Source organism: Simochromis diagramma, unplaced genomic scaffold (genome assembly GCF_900408965.1).
Source record: "Simochromis diagramma unplaced genomic scaffold, fSimDia1.1 OVJJ01000336.1, whole genome shotgun sequence".
Lineage (NCBI taxonomy): Eukaryota > Metazoa > Chordata > Actinopteri > Cichliformes > Cichlidae > Simochromis > Simochromis diagramma.
In genome coordinates, this window is record NW_024386968.1 from 130,059 (window position 1) to 150,740 (window position 20,682).

General features: G+C 42.4%; 2 protein-coding genes across 5 annotated transcripts in view; both read right to left on the reverse strand.

Annotated features, from left to right (window-relative positions):
• Positions 1 to 1,060: 1,060 nt before the first annotated feature.
• Positions 1,061 to 8,773, reverse strand: si:dkey-6n21.12 (schwannomin-interacting protein 1). Of its 3 annotated transcripts, none has more exons than XR_005696848.1 (8): positions 8,275 to 8,773; positions 6,668 to 6,925; positions 6,293 to 6,417; positions 5,342 to 5,459; positions 5,064 to 5,189; positions 2,783 to 2,900; positions 2,523 to 2,682; positions 1,061 to 2,397 (listed from the first exon to the last, which is right to left on the reverse strand). XR_005696848.1 is itself a non-coding variant. In XM_040038717.1 (7 exons), the coding sequence occupies exons 2-7, from the start codon at positions 6,923 to 6,925 to the stop codon at positions 2,582 to 2,584; spliced, it is 846 nt and encodes a 281-aa protein (XP_039894651.1). In that variant the 5' UTR covers positions 8,275 to 8,772; the 3' UTR covers positions 1,061 to 2,581. The 3 variants fall into 3 exon arrangements, 1 of the variants encoding a protein (XP_039894651.1); XR_005696847.1 differs by having other exon boundaries at positions 1,061 to 1,918; positions 2,078 to 2,682; positions 8,275 to 8,772; XM_040038717.1 differs by having other exon boundaries at positions 1,061 to 2,682; positions 8,275 to 8,772.
• A 4,033-nt stretch (positions 8,774 to 12,806) lies between these two features.
• ache (acetylcholinesterase) overlaps positions 12,807 to 20,682 on the reverse strand; it is a 32,094-nt gene continuing 24,218 nt past the window's right edge. For both annotated transcript variants that reach the window (XM_040038713.1, XM_040038711.1), the window contains exons 8-9: positions 20,175 to 20,344; positions 12,807 to 15,887 (exon numbers count right to left, since the gene is read on the reverse strand). In XM_040038713.1, coding sequence (XP_039894647.1) covers positions 15,766 to 15,887; positions 20,175 to 20,344 — 292 coding nt within the window. In that variant the 3' untranslated portion in view covers positions 12,807 to 15,765. The remainder of the gene's footprint in view (positions 15,888 to 20,174; positions 20,345 to 20,682) is intronic.

The window sequence follows — 20,682 nt, forward strand, 5'->3', positions numbered from 1 at the left end:
TCAGTCAGGTTTTTGCTTCTTTCTGTCCTGCTGCCAAGTCAAACATTTGAAATCTTGGTGTAATATCTGATTCTTCTCTGGGCCTCGACTTGCGTGTAAAATCTTTGTCTTGTTCCTGTTTCTTTTATTTAAGGAACATTTTCTGAACTGCGACATATGGTCTCCTTAGCTGAACTGGAAAAAAATGTTCATACATTTGTGTCATTGTGTTTAGGTTGTAATGCCCTGTTTACCAGCTTGGGCAAATAATCTTTTTCTCGCCAAGCTATACAAAATGCTGTGGCCAGACTATTAACAAGGTCTAGCAATCGAGCTCACATTACTCCTATTTTATATTCATTATATTGGCTCCCAATAGAGTTTGAAAGTTCTTGTCTTAGCATACAGAGCGCTAAATGGCCAGGCCCCAGATTATTTATCCAAGCTTCTTACAAAATATTCTGTTCACAGGCTCAGTTTGTCGGTTGTTCCCTGAACACGACTAAATCCTAAAATCCACAGAGCCTTCCAGTCTGTGGGACAGCCCACCACCACAACTACGTTTGGTTGGCTCTGTGGATTCTTTTAAAAAGCGGTTAAAAACTTTTCTATTCAAGCAGGCTTTGTGTTAAGAATTTGTTTCATTTTAAAACTAAAACTTTTTAAACTGTTAATTTTTGTGTTTTATTTAATCATTCGTATTGTCTGTTTCGGCACCTAATGTTCTCGATTATTTTAGCCTTTTGTGTAGAGCTCTTTGTGGCTGCCTGTGAAAAGTGCTCTATAAACAACCTACAGTTGTCACCATTCCAGTGTCTGCAGGTCTACATTCCAGCTGTTGAGCCTTCGTCTTGTGGATTCTGTGCACAGGTTTGGAAACTAAGGAGACCAACTGCAATAAACTTTATTTTATAATTACTAATTTTATTTCTTGGCCATTATAAATGCCCACACTGATAGTACATAGCTATATAAAAATAGCTAATATTGGTCGATAACATCAACCAGAAGATTGAAACCAGATTCTGTGACTTCAAAAAAAGCTTCCCAAGTGTTAACGTCTTCAACACTACACTATCTGTCCTGCTGAGGAGAGGACAGGCTTTAATCCACAGCTCATAATTTGCAAAACTCAGTACAAATCAGCAGAATGGATACTGACTGTGAAAAGCATCACAGTGGACTGGAGGGGCTGTGGGGAGTGGACCTCCTTTTCCACTTAAAGCAATCTCAAAAACTCAGAATGAAACAAACGCTCGTGTTGCTGACCATGGTAACAATTATTCTAGTTAGTTTTAATTTTTCCAGGTTTTGATGTGCTTTGTTTAAACTTCAAATAAATAAATGATTTTTTAAAGATGGCATTGCACTCCAAGAGAACATTTCAATAACAGTGGTCTCCATTTCAACACCTGGTATATTGTAAGACACTGATGGTTTACAAATAAATGTATACCGTTCATATTTACATTCAACTTTTAAAAAGTTTGCTGTTTTTAAACTTGCTATCAACAGCTCATCAGGAATGAGATGAAATACTTTCACTGTGACCCAAAACACGAACAAAAAAAAATAGTAAATTACAATTTACAGGTTAGTCAAGTCAACAAGTTAAAAGTGTCAAAATTCAGATTAATACTAAAGATATCGTTTTGTTGTACAAAAGAGCACATTTCATTTATTAACCAACATCAATTAAAAAGTGTAGACAGAAAAGCATGAATAAGACTTTATGCCAGGATCAAAAGACTATATCGAAACAGAGCAAAGAACAGATGTTAATGAGCTTTTCCATATTGGTCCCTTTTGCACTGCAGAGTTAAGAGTTCTGACGTCTCACTCGCCAGATGGATATTTTACACAGGACTGCTGGAAGGCTTCTTACTACTGTGTTAAGGACCGTCTCACTATTATGCAGAAATGACTGTCTCTACTGTATCTGTGGGAGAAATGATGTGAAGTACAAGTAGGGTTCTCAAGTTTATAAATGAACATAATGGAAACAATCTGGTGCTAAAACTATTGTTTTTAATAAAAACAGCCCCTTTTTTGAAATGTGCATGACCCTGCTCATCATTTAGCCTGTACAGACACTGACCTGGGTTCAGTGCTTGCAGCTTGAAGGCGGATGATCTAAGAGCACTTTCCAGAGAGACGGGAATTCCAGTAACACTCGTGAAACCTTTCACCTTTCCACGTGGATCACAATCATTTCCACAAACAGACAAAGCCAAACCTGGATGTCACATTTCCCCCTCAGGCTTCTACCTTTGAGGTTTTGACCTTACACCCGTCCTGTAATGTAGCGGGTGTAAGGCACAGGTTTTTACTGACATGCAGTTCTCTGCTGGTTTTCGTTTCGTATGTAAATCATCAGCTGATGGACGTCTTTAGCAGGTCAAAGTTTCCCTTACACACCTAAAAACACAGAACATTAAAAAAGTCCCAGTATTTATAGAGACCAACACTTCACAGTGAGTGACCAGTCCGGCCAACAGCAGCAGGGAATGTCTCAGATGTCGTGGAGAACTTTGTGGTGTTACCCTAATAATGTTTAAGTCTCATAACCACTCCTCCCAGCTGCTCACATGTGGACGTGATGTCACAGTGACGTTAGATCCTGTACCTCCAGCAGCATGGCGTCCTGCTCCGTCCTCAGCTGGTCTCGGACCTGGAGGCGACCCACCAGCTCTGAGCTCAGATCTAACACGGATGAAAAGTTAACCATTAAAATTCACTCTTCAATGCATCAGAGAAAACGGCGCTTTTATTTTTAAACGACGGGGCTAAGGTTATATAGTACCTTGTATAGCCTGGCTGAGAGACGCACAGAGAGCATTCAGCTCCTTGATAGTGAAGCCCTGCAGATCGCTGTGCTCCAAATGTCTCCTCTGGATTACAGGATCACTCCGCGCTGTGGTCTGAGGAGAGTTTGACCGTTTACACATCTTTTAATGAAACAATTCATGATTAACAGCCAAACAAAGAAACACAAAAATATTACTGCACATATTCACGACCTCGTCCCCCCCACAGACAGACAACATTTCAAAATCTGACAACAAGCAAATCAGTGTTGACTTCCCTAAACAGAGATGAAATGCCACACATCTGCCACAGTGTTATAACAGGTACAAGCAGACACGCGACCCTTGAACATAAGTTTAACATCTGTATTTAATTATATTTCATTTATATGGTGCCAAATCACAATAACAGTTGCCTTAATGCACTTTACATTGTAAGGTGAAGACCCTAAATCAGCACAGAGAAAACAGAAGTCTTTGGTGACAGTGGGAGGGAAACACCTCCGTCACACCCAGGCTCAGGGAGGGCGCCATCTGCTGGGAGGAGGAAGAAGACGGGGCCGTTCCTTTCATTTTGTTCCCAACAAATGGGAAAATTGACCGGGCAAATCCGATTGAAGTGCTGCACTGTACTTAGGGCCATAAAATGAAAAGTGTCAGTCAAAAACCCACAAATGTTGGAAGGTTTCCTTAGCAAAACACAGAGTGACCCTCTACTCTTTAGTCCATATGTGCCACATGTCTGTTTGTGGTCATGGGCCCGCCCTCCGCTGGAGCCTCCACTGAAGATCCACACTGCATTTCTCTGTGGGATGTTTGCACAAGAACCTGGTGCAAGAGCACCAGATCACCTCACCTCTCGAAAAACACAGAGTCTCTTGGTTTTGTTGAGAACTTTCATGCTTACAGGATGTAAGGATTTGTTATCGCTGATGTTCTAAAAGACAGAATCATTTCTTCCTCCTCCTCCTGTGCAAAATCAGCGCAAACTACTGGCTGAGACCCTCCAGGACCTACAGCTGATGCTCACTAACAGAAGCCAGGAAGAGCAGCCCCCACATGCTCCACCAGAATGACACCCATCGACCTGAGGATGGCAGCAGATTTCTACTGCCATCCCAGTCACAACCCTGTCAGCTTTGGCAGCCCAGACGTTGCTAATACTGCTCAAGCTGGTAGAACCAAGCAGTTTTAGTCCATAACTGTGGATTGTGTATGTGGAGCTCAGCATCATCAGAAGAAAACTTAGCATTGATACAGTCATCAATAAAGCTCCTGCTCCTGATACAGACTTTGGGAAAAGACGCTGAGCAGCAACATACATTCAAAGAGACCAACTTATGGTCAATGAAAACAACTTCGATTGTGTCCAGATGGTGAAGGGAAACTCCATAAGTGACGGCCAATTTAATAGCAGAAGTTATGAAGTTAAGATCCGAGGTGCACAGAGAAATGAGCAGACTGTGGGACTGTGAGACTGACGCTGCCATGTCTCAGAGATGAACATAATATCAGGCTTCTCTGCTCAGAACAATCATGTAAGATTTAAGACTTGTTGGCAGTTTAGTGGTGAGGCCCACGGGGACAGGTGCAGAGGGGCCTGGAACAGAGTCCCGACTTTGGGCTACGCTGCACAGCAAATCCTACCATGATGAGCCGTGGCTTTCCACGCTTTCACATGACTGCCCAAGGTGGCAAACACAAGTGGGCGTGGAGATCAATCCAGCCCCACAAGTCTCAGGCGAACCTGACCGGCGGCACACCAGGAGTGAAGCTCCCAAAGATCCTCTTCCTCTCTCCGAGGCTGACGAAGCAGCGCAAGAAAACCGGCACTCTTCCCGCACTTCCACCGATGAGGCCTCCGAATCAAAAACGAGATGACCGGCAAGAGGGGAAGTAGCACCCGGAAGTATACCGGGAGCTGCGCTCCAGCGCCGTTGGAGAAACAACCTCAATACGTTGACTGAAAATTATCCATAGCAGATTTAATCACCAATAATGCACGGCGGTCAAACATCCTAAGAGAGATGATGCCGGACAAAACTGTAGCAAAAACACTTGCACAACATGGAAACACACAAACACAGGTGAGAGATAAAAGCGTCCCAGCCACAACCTCCATGCACTCACTCCTTAAAGCAGCTGTTGCTGTAATCTGGCATCATATCAATGTTTACACTCCCAGCATGCAGTGCAGGGAGCAGAGGACAGATTCCTATAACTGGAACTCGGTTATATGATAACATAGTTTGTTCCACCTTTGAATATTTGTCTCACCAAAGACTTGTGGTCGGTCCTTAGTCGGTCTCGCAGGTTCTTCAGAGTGTTCCTGAAGCCTCTCGACTTTTGTTTCTCTGGTTTGCTTGAAGGCTGAGGATCCTTGTGAATCTGAACACTTCCTCTCTTCAGCAGAAAACAGATGGCAAATCTGAGCACACTTATGAAATGAGGCCATGTGACAGCGCTTCTACTTCAGCTCTGCGTCACATTCTGCAACTACATATTAACTGTAAGTAATTTGGAACAATCTGCTGTGTTGTACATGAAGTGGTTACCCATGAGCTGCTTTCTTTCTTTCTAACATCCCCTTTCTTCTTCTCTTCCTCCTCCTCCTCCTCTTCACTTTCACTGTTGTTGATGAAGCAGAGCTGGAGATTCATCCGTGTCTGCAGGCTGAGGGTTAGACACCAGTCAGTGGACCACCATGAACACAAATCCAATCTGACAACACAGCTGGTTGCTTAGCATCTAGCTAGCAGCACAAAAGAGGAGCGAACATAAAAGGAGTAATAATTTTTTTAAAGTGTGGGGTGATTCCAAATGCAACATTTCTATCAGCTCAACAAAAATCATCAACACACAACCTGTGTGTGCAGTTTGTGTGTTGATGAGCTGAGACAGAAAAGAAAAAGCCGACTTCACTCAGAGATGATAAAGATAAAGACGGGACAGGAACAGCTGACTGCTCAGTGGGATTTGATACACTGCACATTTAACGCTTGTTCTCATGTTTTCAAATAATAATTTCATTGTACATGTACAGTGACAATAGAAGCTATTCTATTCTGTTTTATTCTAAACCACATGTTGTGTTTGTGACGTTATTTGTTTCATGCTGCAAATCAAACTGAGGCAGACTAACTGTGTCATTTAAAGACTGCATGAAATCCTCTGCAGGTTAGTTTGCTGTAGTGTGATGGACGTGTGTGATTGGTGCACAGTGGCCATCGAGTATAAAGGCAGCATGAACAGTGCGCTGTCAGTGTGGAGGATGGAAGAGCAACTCATGAAACATCTGCTCACATCTGGCTGAATTCACATGCATAAATCTGCAAAGAGCAGCAGGTCAGCTGATTAGAACCTGCACCAGAATCTCCACCCAAAAGACTTTGACTGTGTGTAAACTGGAACTTGCAACAGATGCGAGCAGACTGCAGCGACCGCACACTGAGAGACAAACACGGTGTTAACAGACATCCAGTAAGAAATAAGAGGCGCGCCTGTACCGAGAGGTCAGTGCCAGCACGTGACTATTGCAGGCGTCGTCGCCGTCCTCCCAGCTCTCCGTTCTCCTCCCTCGCTCCTCTTTCCAGCTGACTGGGGCTCCTCCTTGCTCCAGAGAAAGGCCAGTCTGACAAGCACAGCAGCCACATGTTAAAACCATTTCAACAAACGCGTTACATCGGTAAATATCACTGAACAGGTCTGATCAGCGATACGAGTGAAACTCTTGAGATAAGTGCTTTCTATCTTACATTCACACTCACGTGGATTCAGAGATGGGCGTCTCTATGTATCCCATCATCGCTCACACCTCTGCAATCGCCAAAGTCATCGTGTACACAAACACCATCTTTCAGCAAGACAGAACAACATCTGACCTTTAACCTCTTCTCCTTCTTCTCTTCTTCCTGCTTCTCAAGCTCGGCAATACGCAGGCTCAGGGCCTCCCAGTGCATGATGGGAAGGCCCAGATTGTCCTCGCCGTAGCGTTCCTGCCAGACCAGCGCTGCCCCCACCAAGTCTTCCCCATCTTCCTCGACCTTGTCTTTGTCGTCGTCACACTTGCCGTAATCATCTGCTTCGTTGCTCTCCTTCTCATCCCGATGTTGTCTCAGTCGTTCCTTCTCTCCCTCCATCTGGACAGCAGGGAAGCACTGGGTTAAAATGCTCGCAGCTTTACATCAGACCGCCTGCTTCAATCACATCCTGACGAATGAAATATTCATGTTGACAATCTTCACTGGGATAAAGATTGTTTTATCCCAGTGAAGATTGCATGTAGTCACAATTATAAAACTCGGCCTCTACCATAGTTTGCCTTTTGTGGGGTCTCTTTCTGACCCAACCAGCCAATCACATGGCCAACCACAACCAGATGGCCCCTCCCCTTCCTGAGCCTCCTGCCAGAGGTTTCTTCCTGTTAAAAGGCAGTTTTTCCTTCTTACTGTCACCAAGTGCTTGTTCATAGATCATCATCTGATTGTTAGATCATAGGCTGTACAATGAGGCACTTAGGAAGGCCTGTCATTAACACAGTCTGCAATCAACAGACAACTTCATGAAAGGAAGTACAGAAGCTTCATAACAAGGTGGAACCCACTGGTTACGCTGAAGGATGGGAAGCCTGGGGAAGATTATTGTAAGTGGACAGAGGAGGCGAAAATGAACGTGCACCAGAATGTTGGGAGCACATTGGTGTAGCTCAGACTGAGCAGGCAAACAGCTACAAGGCTCAGTGCAGCAGCCTGAGGCCCTTTGCTGGCGTCTTCTTCTCGCTCTCTCCTTCCTGTCACCTCTTCACTGTATTAGCTAATAAACAACAGGAAGATGCAGTGTTTGGTTCTATCTACGAGCTCTCTTCTTAAGCAGTATCTGACTGCAGAGGATTAAAGAAACACTAACATTAAAATCATCTTCGTTTGTCCGGGATTACAAAACAGTAATAATTCCTACATTATTAGTGAAATACTTTTTTAAACCCTTTGAATCCAATCACACATCGATCGTTTGCTTTCAGATCTACGGTGTTGTGAACAGAAACAAGTTAAAATAAACGTATCATTGCCAAATATGAATCGAGCTAATTGTATAACCGGTATGAGCAGTTAAATATTCAAAAATCGGGACTTTTTAAAAAAGGAAAACGTGAGCAACAGAAACAGGACGTTTTCTGATGAGCACCGAAACACTCAGGGTGCAGCCACGGTTTGTTCCGGAAAACAAGACAACATGTCACATGTGGGAGAAGTTTGTTTAAATAAATGAAATAAACAGCAGTAATGTGAGGTACTGTACTGCTGCATTACAGAAACCTCCCGCAGCAGGGCCTGACTCTGTCCTCAGGTTTAACTCACTGGAGGAACTTCCACAGCCTAGCTTGAAGCTTCGGCCCTTCCTCTGAAACTTTTCCCCCCGCGTGGATTCAAAGTTTGGAGGAAACATCAGACCAGTTCACCGTGTCAGGCCCACTGCGATTCCAACTCACCACTTTTTCGAAATAAAGGCGGCTCTGCTGCTTTCACGGACGGAGAAGTTCTTCAGAGATTTGCCACATAGCTCAGCTCCGTCCTCGGCTCCTCCTAGTCATCTTCCCTCTCTTTCCATTAGGCTCTTCGTCCCTCTGCCTTTTCACCGAGAACTCCTCGTTGTGTCCACAGACGCTTCCTCCTCCTCGCTCTGTCTCACTCAGATGTTATTAACTTCTGGTTTATTTCATGCCATATACCCACTTTCTCCCGGTCCAAACCCACGAACAAAGGAATCCCTTGAGAAACTTTCCTGCAGAGGTCCACTTTGGAATTAGGGGTTTACTTCCTGTCGATGCCTTCAAAATAAGTGTGCACACAGCCAAAGGTGGGAGGAGGAGACAAGCTGAGGATTCCAACAAAGCTACAGCTGGCGCTGTGAGCGGGCGATAAAACCACTGTTTCTTATTTTTCCCTTCTAAAATATCTTTGTAGAATCAAAGGAGCTTGCAAAGAAAAGCGTCTGGACTTCTTTGAGTTGCTTGAAGACGTTTCACCTCTCATCCGAGAAGCTTCTTCAGTTCTAAGGTCACATGGTGGAGAGTCCCAGATTTTAAGCTCTATGGGAGTGTCCTTAAGAGGGTCATGGGTGTGGGTCCCAATCAGCCAGGGTTTCGGGTGGGGTGACCTGGCCCCACCTTATCATGCGATTTCTGTGATTTTTAACTGCTGTAAACCCTGGCTGCCACCTTCTGTCTGGCAACTCCCAGGGCTCATCACAGGTGAAGGAAACGAAGATTAGACAAAATCAAGAATAAGAAATGAATTGGTGTAAATACATAGATAAACTAAATGTGCGTGCTTACAAATAGAACAAATGTATCCAAACCAATCAATAAACTTACTGCAAACTAAAGTGTTATTTAAATCAAAAATAACGAATACATGAGAGTTACTGACTTTTAGAGTGTGGCCATGGCTTTGGCCATCACAGTAACACAGAGACACACAAGTATTCACATCCACACCTAGGGCCAATTTAGAACTGCCAGGTAACCTAATCTCCATTCATGTCTTTGGACTGTAGGAGGAAGCCAGAGTGCTCAAGAGAAAACCCTCGCAAGATGGGGGAGAACATGCAAGCTCCATAGAAGGCCCCAGTCAGCTAATGGCTTTGTACTCAGGACCCTCTTGATGCATGTTCAATCATCCAGGTAAGCAAATCCACAACAGCTGATTCTGTTCATCTGGATGTTTTCAGTGGGAGAAACGTCTCAGGACCTTCTTGCTGTGATGGGACAGTGCTAAGCACCACAATCAGTTACTGCTAACATTTCGGTAAGCCTTGATTAATTCCATTGAATCGTAAGAAAACTAAACGTGGATCCTGTGTTTTGCAGGAAGGTGAATAATAGGCCATTTTATTATGGGCTCTGACAGTGGACCCATCTGTGCTAGTCCTCAGCACTGTTGACTTAGTATTTTATTACAGAGATTAGGCCATACCTACGAATTAAAGGTTGGTTGCTGCAGTGGTTTAAATCATATCTACCTGATGGAGACCAATTTGTTAATGGAAACACACTCAGGTTAATTATGGTGTTCCACAGCATAATGAACCTGTTTACAGTATACACATTTCCCTCAGGCAATGTGAAGGCATAGCATACATGTTCATTAATGTGAAAGCTCCATACCACATAGCAGTTATTTAAACTGCATTAAGGTCTTAAAGACATGAAAACCTGCATGAGCTCTAATTTTGTGCTTCTAAATTCAGATCAAACTGAGGTTATTGTACTGGGCCCTAAAAATCTTGCAAATATAATCTCTAACCACACGTGTGTTTTCAGCCATCCAGGTCATGGTGGTCTAAGGAGCTTGGAAATAAAAGCGTCTGGACTTCTTTAAGGTCTGTGAAGACATTTCACCTCTCATCCAAGAAGCTTCTTCAGTTCTTCGAGCAATTGGTGGAGAGTCCCAGATTTAAGCCCTATGGGAGTGTCCCTAAGAGGGTCATGGACCCCCTGTTGATCCTCTGTTTGTTTTTTGTTTTGTTCCCCTCCCTCAGCCTGGTTCTGCCACATGATTCTTTATGTTACAATCGAGTTTTGCTTTTCTCCAAGTGCTTGCTCATCAGGGGTTGTTAGGTTGTTGGTGTTGTCTCTGGATCATTGTTGGCCTCACAATATGAAGCACATTGGATGGACTGCTGTTGTTATTTGGTGCTGTAAAAATTAGATTGAATTGAATCTGAGGATTAGGACAGTGTGTGATATTATTGTATCTCAATGGCTAATAAGCCCGTGTGTGGCAGCACACAGTGGCACACTGACCAATCACAGTTGAGGTTGTCACAGCTGAATGTTTTTAAGACACTTTATGACATTACTGTAGAACTTTGGGATAAACTCACAGTGCATGGCCTCACCTGATGTGCTGCCTCACGCCCTGGAAATGGTAAAATTGTTGTGAGAGGTACTGTTTGCTAATAATAGTAGATCATCTTTATTCTTAATCAAAGTATAAGTCTGATGAATATGTTAATCATCCATCCATCTTCTTTGGTTTATCCGGGGCGGGGTCACAGGGGCAGCAGCCCAAGCAGAGAAGGCCAGACCTTCCTCTCCCCAGCCTCCTCCTCCAGCTTGTCCAAGGGAACACCAAGGCCTTCCCAGGCCAGCCGAGATATAATCTCTCCAGCGTGTCCTGACAATGGGTGAGAGTAGGGATATACATCGACTGGTAAATATAGAGTTTCGCTTTTACGCTCAGCTCTTTGTTCACCACGATAGACCGGTAGAACATCCATATTGCTGCATCCGCATCACCAATCCGTCTGTCAATCTCCTGGTCCCTCCTCCCATTACTCGTGAATATGACCCTGAGATACTTGAACTGGGTTTTTGAGTTCTCAGAACAGTTTGATCACCCCTCTCAGAGTCTTTGTCTCTAAGGTGTAGCTCATTGTTCCTCACTTGTTGCCTCACTAAGTTACAGGAAACATCCATAAAATGGTTACTGATACTTAATTCTTACGTAGCAGTGTGAGCAATGCATCACCTGCTGCCTCTGTGCCAGAACTTGTGTGGAGCGCACTTTATGATATCAGCAGCGAACAGATAAGGAGCAATAACAACATATTTTTGTCCTCCTTTTTCTCCTCCTCCAGATGGTGGCTCCCAAGGCAGCTATTAATCAGATAGATTAACAGTAGTTTTAGTGGCTTATTGACAACTAAAACTACTGTTAATCTATCTGAATATGACCTAAATTTACCATTTAGGTCATATTTGTAAATATTGTTTTTCTTATTCAGTCTTTTTTTCTCCTCCGTTACATATGAGCTGCTATTATACTATCCTGCAATACTACAGCGTAGTATTTGATCACATGGAACCTTTAAAAACAGCAGAAGGTAAGTTTCCTCATATTTGAGGCTGATTTCATGTGAATTATTTTGGTTTAAGAAAGTAAGACACCGGGTTTGCTGCCCTCTGCTGGTGCTGCCGACATCAAAGAACCAGAAGAAAATTACTGGATTATTTTCAGTGCTCTCTAAGATTTTGGCATCAGATTTCCCTGAACATTCCTGCTCGCTTTAAATGCGTGAGTGAATGAATAATTCAGGATGCATAGAAACATTCTGCTGTTCATCACAAACTCAATCAAACAACACATTTGTTATTTCGGTCTTATTTGGATGAATCTACTTTATTATTTAGAAAAGTCGACTCCTGTGTTTTTGTCACAATTTCACAGCATCTCATGTTTACAAACGGTCATTTTGACATTAATATTAATCCAGCAGACGCACCGAGGCAGTTAATCCACGTCCTGATTGGACACAGTGGAACTCCATCTTCCATATTTCCGCTCCAGAAAGCTTTGACGTTTTTGTTAGTGTCATTATTGTGTGTGTGCCAGTTTTACCAAACTTTATTAGTTCTCATTTGGTTCAGTCCCACACGGTTTAAAGTGATAATTCAAAACTAATTTCTTGTTCAAAGGATTAAACAGCATCACAGAAATGTTTGCCTTATCCTGTGCTGCTCGATGATAAACCAGGAGGCTCAACTACTCACAAGGTTCAGAGTGAGGCTGAGCGGTCAGTATTAAACTATATGTTCATATATTTCAGCAGATGACAGAGTAGCTGTGAAACGTTTGCACACATCGTCAATCATTTGCAACAATGTATTTGCATTCACACATTCATTATTAACTTTGTGTGAATGACTTCAAGACTGTGATGTCTTTATTGTCACAATAACTGATGGATTTTATTCTCATTTGTAGGCGACAGTACTATTCAAATACTGTTGGAGCAGCAAGGCTGGCTCAGTGTTTTGCATCACCTAAACTATTAAAAGTTGAGAGATAATCAAACGACTGAAATGTTTGGTAGTTGTGTTCTGGTCTTATTCTGAAGTGTGTCTGTTTCAGTGCTGCAGACTAAAAATCTTCACACGGGACACTTTTTATAGTCCAGACTGCGACTAAAACTTGTGTGTCTGTCGGTACGTGCTGAGATTCAATAAAAAACTTGAGATCGACAGCAGGCTCCCTTTATTTCTGTTGCTATAGCTTAATAAAGTCAGCGTTCGTCATACACAGAGACATACTGGGAAGCTACAGAAGCCTTCAACACTTACAGTACCAGTGACTGAAACAAACAACGATGAGGCAGAGGACTGAAAAGGAGTCAAACAAACAGTTTATACAAGAAAATAGTCATCGGCACTCATATTAAGTTCATACTTTGAATAAATATTGCTTTTAAAATGACTCTGCCCCTCATCGTTGCTGTTTTATCACGTTTTATTTTCACTGCGTTAAATATCAAATATATTCCTTTACTGATGCATTTCTGTTATTGCTAACATCAAACGTACCTTACATGAGATACTGGATAATAGGCTTGTTGAAAGTACAAATTTCACAGAATATAACAGTCAGAGTTTGGTAGGATACACTGCAGATGATGGGCTTCTGGACATGCACAAGGACTCGATAGAAGTGGCTTAAGCAGGATCTCTCTGTCCGAGAGGAGCTGGAGGGAGGAGGTGTCAGTCACATGGCCTTTCAAACATGCACTCTTTACTGGTATTTTACACATGTACAATACTTTTTTTTGTCATATTTAGTTCTTTTTAAAGCTAGACTACACGACTGAGCCACAAATAGGAGCTTTACATGCCAAAGGGGACACTGTGCTGGGGCAGCCAACAGCTAATCAGAGCGTCGCTTCAGCTCCCTCACAATACTCAAATGGAAATGTAAGAAAGGCTGACAGAAGTACAGCGATAACACACATACATACACAGTGATATGGGTGGTAGTGACTCATAACTCAGGCAGAGTTGCCCCAAAGTCTTGTACGATTATACTTTTAATGTAGAATATAATAGATTTGAATGCAAATATTACTTTAATAAATATTCACAAGTTATTTAGTGTGCAGAAAATATGGATGAATAACAACCTGCCAGGTGACCGAGCTCGTATCACAGGTCTTGTGTAAACAAGACAACTGGATGTAAAGTGAATCATTTACTGCTAAACTAATGATAACTCATGAGGCAACATATCTTAACAAAGATAAGGGGAACAAACGGTATCTGGATCCTACGCAAACAAGGTTGTAATCTGACTAAACTGTCTTGATTCTTCAGTATAACATGCTCACAACACAGGGAACGATGCAGGCTCCGACTTCTTTCATAAGATATGCAAATATAAGATTATCGTCATTAAGTAAGAGTAAGAGGCGGCTTGGGTCACCCAAGCACCCAGAAACGGGAAAATTGTGAGCATCAAGTTAAAGGTTAAAAGTCTTTTTCTTGATTTTTTTTCCAAATGCAGGTGAATGCTGCCACACATGAGTGTTTGCAACCAAATCACAGGATCGAACATGCAAACGTCTTTTTATGGCCCTGGATGTAACAAAATGCACATCTGAGTTTTCAAATGATCAGTGCATATCTGCATTACTTTTGTGACATAGGAGTGCATTTCTCTGTCTTGTCATTTTCCCATCACTTCTCCACCTCTGCATTCAGCAGGTCCTGTTGGCTAGCAGGCCAGAGGCTGAGCCAGTACTCTGTCACATTATCCTGCAGCTGAGTGAATTACTCTACCTCCATTAGACTAACAACAAAGCAGGAGCACCAAGGAAGGGGGATGGGAGAGGGAGCAGTGATGTAACAGAGCCGACAAGGAAGGAGGGACAGATACGGCAGATGATGAATAAGGAATAACTAAAAGGAGGGAGCGAAAGGAAACAAACGAGGAATGGAAAAGGCCTAACATAAAAGTGAGAAACAGGAAGGGAGAGGCGGGAATAATGGATAAAGGAAAAGAGTAAGAAAGAAATGAGGGTGGGTGGAGGTTTATTAGAGATGAAGATGACAACTAGAGTGGAGAGGACAATAAAAGGGAAGGAAGATGGAGAGGCAGAAAGCAGAGAGAGGGACTGGATGAAGGGTTGTTGTGGTGGAAGACAAACAGAATGAGTGACAGAAAAGAGGAGGAAAAGAAAGATCGAGCTTACTGTCTCACACATGAGTGGCACACGGGACCCCTGTGAAGGACACTGGGTGGCCACGCACACATGCACAATTCAGTGCAGTTGTGCAGAAGAATCGACCCTCACAGGAAGGCTGAACATTTAGAAGAATTGAGCACCGACGCGCTTCAACAGACAGGCGATGCTCAAGAGGACCCATAAACATCAACGGGACTCGTTTCTGTTTCCATTCAACTGTGAAACTGAGTGAACTTGTAATATAATGCGAGTTAGGCACCAGTCAGTTGGTCTGGATGTAATATACTATCTACATCTCACATCAAACTAGAATACAGCAGTTTTAACATTGAGTAAAATGTGAGGAATCTGATATTTTCACACACAGCAACAGTTAGATAAATGCAAAATAGTATATGGCTTACCACAGGAGAAACACACAAAACAAAGCAAGACCAGTACAGGTAATGGGAGTAGTGGTTGTAACAGTATTAATAAAAATAACTAAATAAATAAAAGAGAAACAAAACAGTGATGAGACCAAAAATACAACTGATATGTTGGAAAGAAGAAATCCCCAGAAAGCAAAAAAAGTGACGAGATGACCACAGAGACGAGTGAGGTTACAGTAAATCCGTAGTGGAGCAGTGTGACGGGTCAGTTAAGTTATCTGAGTCAAACTGGGCGGTTTCTGAGACGCACACATAGTTACGCACACACATTCGAGGTAATGACGCATCTTTACTCCTCCAATGACAAGTTTTACTCCACAGCCCTTAAGTTCCACAGACACACATACACAAATAAAAAAACAAAACAATAAATATTATAAATAATATAAATAAATGACAACAGTGCCTCTGCTTGTGTATGCTGTGAACCAAAAGAACCACAAAAAGATGTCAGCCTTCACTCAGGAACTATGGAGGAAAACAGCCACGGCTCGCTCGCCGCTCTTCTCTCCGTCGTCTCCTCGCTGAGGCGCTCAGAGGTCAGTGCAGCGCTCCTGCTTGCTGTAGTGGTCAAACTGACTCTTCCAGTGCATCATGTAGGAAGACCAGCGGTGAAACTCCACCTTCCACTGACGTTCTGCCTCATCTATGTTGTCTGAGAGAAGAAACAGAGACAGAACAGCAAAAACGGTTAGCAGTTGAGCTTGAAGTAGGGCTGCCACGATTTGTCGACTAGTCACGATTCGTTGATAGTTTTAATAGTCGATCCGTCGTTTGAAGCTTTGTAAGATCCCAAAAGACGCAGGAATAAGTAGTAGGATTTAAGAGTGTAATAACAGACTGAAACAGAAGATGGCAGCACTGCATGTACAAGGATGCCAGCTGCCGTTAAACCCAGAAGAAGAAGAAGAAGAAGCAGCAGCGGTGTCCGGTATCGGAGCTGTGTCCAAATTCAGGAACCGCATTTGTAGCCCAATTACGTTACAGTGACGCGAGGAAGGCTGTGCAAATTCAAAAACTCCTCCAAATGGGTCTGACAAATGCGTCCTTCATTTCCCCAGATTTGAAGGATGGGTCGGGTGAATCCTTCGTGGCCAACCAATCCCAGAATTCATAGCGCGGCCCGGCCAATTGCAGTTTCCAACAATGGCGGCAGCTAGTTAGTTTGAATATTACTCTTATTACTCTTTCTGGGTCACAAAATGAACTTTTAAGATATTTTCAGGTGAGAATGTAGCTGTGTAAACTTCAAATATCTGCTCAGTTTATCAAGACACCACATATTTGGAAAAGTTCTCCGATGTTTTCAGAGACGTTACCCACCAGCTCGATAACTAGAGGGTTCAAGGCTCACTAGAGCCGGTGAGAACACTGGACTCCCGGCACATCGTTTTCAGACCCCCGCGTTCTTTCACCACTCAGGTTAAACACGATATACAAGTCACTTAGATAACTTATGACATTGTTTGGCTTTTTTCAGTATTTTATTTGTTCCTGAGTAAATTGGTTTGGCTGAGATTAAAGTTATAGGCCCTGTCTCAATATGCGTACTTGTGCGTTCTCGTGTACTCGTGATACGTCATCAGTCGGAGACCAAGTGCTGTTCCAGTTCAAAGTACGCATCAAACTGAGAATGCGAAAAATTCCCAGATGTGTTCTCGCTCCGCCCGTGCGTTCTCTGCACTCTCTCACTCTCCATCTGTTTCAGTGCTTTTCCAGCAGAGATTCGCGCTATGTTTCAGTGTTCCTCTATCTTGAATTCCTGTGCATTCAAAAGCTTGTAAAGACTTATCCCTGTCTCAATGATGTCTGCATTTGGGTCCAGTTCCACGTCCTGAATACAGATGGTCAGTTAGCTGCTTTACAGCTACTCTTGGATAATTAAGTCACCCAAACTCGATAACAACACTGTTTCATTTTAGATGTGAATCAAATACAATACAATACTATATAAATAAAAACAGAATGTAATGATTTCCAAATTTCATAAACCCATATTTTATTCACAATAGAATGCAGAAAACATATCAAATGCTTAAAATGAGAACATGAGTAACATTTTAGAAAGAAAAAATACAGTCATTTTAAATTTGATGACAGCAATGCATCTTGAAGTTGGGACAGGACCAAGTTTAAAGAGTTTATTTGCTCTAAATGCTGTACATACCTTTTAGCATTGATAAAAGGCCTGTGTAACATACCAAATCCATGCTAAACAAACCAGATACCTCCTTAGGTCAAGAGATGCAGGGTCCATGTTTTCCTAAACGAATTTGAAATTTTGATTCACCTGACCACAGTTCTCCATGTTCCCCCAGACCATATTGGATTAGTTTTTCTATTCAGAGGTTTAACCTGCATTTGTGGATGGTATGGTAAACTTCTTTTACATACTGTGATTTCTGGATAAATATCAGAATCATGTCTGTTTTTTTTTAATGCAGTGCTGCCTGATCAGTATCCAAGATTGATTTTCACGTTGTCCCTCGTGCACAGAGATTTCTCCCATGATTTTTTAAGGACATTATATACTGTAAGTAATAAGACATCCAAGTCTTTGCAATTTTACGTTGAGGACTATTAAGTCGACACTCTTCCACAATCTGTAGATGCAGCTTTCTGCAGACTGGCGAAGCTCCATTTCACGGTCACGTGACAGAAAAAGCTTGGAGAACACTGCCCGTCTTTACTTCTGAGAAATTCCGCCTGCCTTTTAATATCCAGTCATGTTACTGTGCTGGTGCCAGTTAACCTAATTAGTTGCAAAATGATCTTCAAGCTGTTCTATTTTTAGAAGCTCTTGCTTTCTAAGCCTTTAGAGTTAGTGTTTCCAACTTTTGATATGTATTGCTGCAATCAACTTCAAACAGAGCTAATGTTTTTCACAAAATAGAAAGTGTCTCTTTTTACTGTTTAGCAGCTAGAATCCTGTACCAGACATCAATGGGAGAGCTTTCCCCTCCCAAAAGTCCAGCAACTGCTCTCCTCAGAGTGTCGTTCAATACAGAGGGAATGAACTGGTCCATAAATAGCACTTTTTACTCTACTTGAGCCGTCAAAGTGCTTTAAACCACCAACTTTACTACCTTCTCAGCCACAGCCACCCCAATAGTTGATGCTACACAATGGTAAATGTGGCCCTCTCCCACTTTGTTATGATGTGTAGCTATCATCAATTTGAAAACTGCTTTATTGTCTTCTCTTCAGTTTGATAGAGTTTATGTATTCTATTGTGAATGACTAGGGGTTATGAGATTTTCATGTCGCTCCATTCTTCTCTTAAATTTACATTTTACACAATGTCCCAAATTTTCAAAACTTGGGGTTACATATAAAGATATGATGAAATAATTTCATGGTCTGAAATCAACACCACGAACACTTTTCAAGGGGGGAGTCAACCATCTGATACCAATCAGGAGGAGCTGCATTTATTTAAGAAAAACAAAACAACGAACTGACACAAGCTGCTACATCCCACATAGCAAAATTGGTATTTCCCGGATCTCGCCCACATACTGCAAACAATGATACAGGTACACATTAGGCTGACCACCAGTGTGTCTGCAACTGGCCCATGGCTGCACACAATGTACGCATGACCCACATACTGCAAAGAATGACGGCCCTTTGGTGGCCCAGATCTGGTTTGCCAGAGGTGGCCCCCACATGGGCCAGCACAAGGCCAGTTGCAGACACACTGGTGGTCCTGTGCTGGCCCAGAACAGTTTCAGCTCTGGCCCCAGATGTCAGCCTAATGTGTACCTTAATCAAGCCATGTAATAACAACATGTGCCGGAACATAATAGTGCAAAAGTAACATGACGAAACTCTGTTGAGACAGTGAATGGCCTGATTCTTATATAGCACTTTTTTACTCTCCCAGATTACTCAAAGTGCTCTATACAACATGCCACATTCACCCAATCACACACTTTCTCTAAACGAAGTGCTTCCTAACTACATTCATTCACATTCTTGACATGCCGACTGGAGGAGCCAGGGATCGAACCACCAACCTTCCGATCAGTAGGTGACCTGCTCTACTTCCTGAGCTACAGCCACCCAGTGGTGACCATGAGTAAACCCTTACTAGGTTTTGGATAAAGTGTACACTCACAAACCTGTCAAACCTGTATTTGAAACGTTGGCTACCATAGCAGTATAGTATTGCAACAAGGCATTTGGGTCTTCTAACTAAAATAGGAAAATAGGAACATGAATAGTGCCATCACTGCCAGACCTGGCCCACATCTGGTTGACATACACCCTGCCATGACACCGGTCAGTCAGAAGTGCCAGCTTGATGCCGGATCCGGGCCAGACCTCAAGGTTCAAGGTTCAAGGTTCTTTATTATTTGTCACATGCATAGTTATACAAGTATAACACACAGTGAAATGTAGCCTGACACGCTCCTCGACATGTGCAAAAATTGGGGGGGGTGTAGAGGAAGAACATTATATATACACACATACATATATATATATATATATATATATATATATATATATATATATATATATATACACACACATATAGTATATACACTGGGTGAATGTGCAGTAGTAGCAGCAAGCAGGTGAATTCTGTACATTAATATGAATAGATATCTGACTATTTTACAGGATAGACAATATAATATATAATATATATGTTTTTTATGAGCATGCCATCACATAAACAATGCCATCTACGCCAGGCCTGGCCCATATCTGGATGACATACCACTTACCGTGCCAGAAGTCAGCCAGCAGTGCCGGCTTGACACCAGATCCGGGCCAGACCTGCCTGCTATGTGGGAAAGCTCCACTTTAGTTTAAAATAATTCTTGTATCATGCATCCAGTGAGAAGTGTCATAATTTTAAGTGGAACATAAGTGAAGACCTGCATTCAATACAGATTTCAAGTGTAGAGATGAAGTAATATTTAATAGTATTTACCAGTAATATTGAGAAGGCGTGGCAGGAAGCGATTCCAGAATGCGCACATCTGGTTTCGCAAACCTTTGTGAATCTTGAGTGATTCGGTGTTGAGGCCAACGTGTTTTTGCTCGCTGACGGTAAACACAGGCCAGCGTTTCCCTCTATCTCCCTGGACGTCATTGGGATTTCTGATACAGACAGAACAAGAAAGGATATTACAATTACAACTAAATCAAACGAAAAAGCAGTAAAATGATCTCCAAACTAACTGTTAGATTCACAACAATTCTGCTTGCAGTCGATGTCGGTACTCGTAGTACATCACTACTTCATGTTCCATTGCAGCATGGCGCAGAACAAAGCCATTTTGCTCAATGAGAAACATATTCAGATAATCATATCTGAGTTGTTTCAAGCTCAAACATGTACGTGCTCACTAAGGATCACTAAATTTCATTTCATTTCATTTCATTTTTGTCTGTATTATTGTAGGGTCTACCTTACAATATAAAGCGCCTTGAAGCGA

Bases quoted from the DNA above. Each gene is read 5' to 3' on its own strand.
- si:dkey-6n21.12 (XM_040038717.1), bottom strand. From the start codon at position 6,925: ATGGAGGGAGAGAAGGAACGACTGAGACAACATCGGGATGAGAAGGAG. The intron at 5,460-6,292 runs GTACAGGCGCGC...TCTAACCCTCAG, and splicing joins GTGCTGGCACTGACCTCTCG to CCTGCAGACACGGATGAATC. The intron at 2,683-2,782 runs GTACTATATAAC...CATCCGTGTTAG, and splicing joins TCTCAGCCAGGCTATACAAG to ATCTGAGCTCAGAGCTGGTG.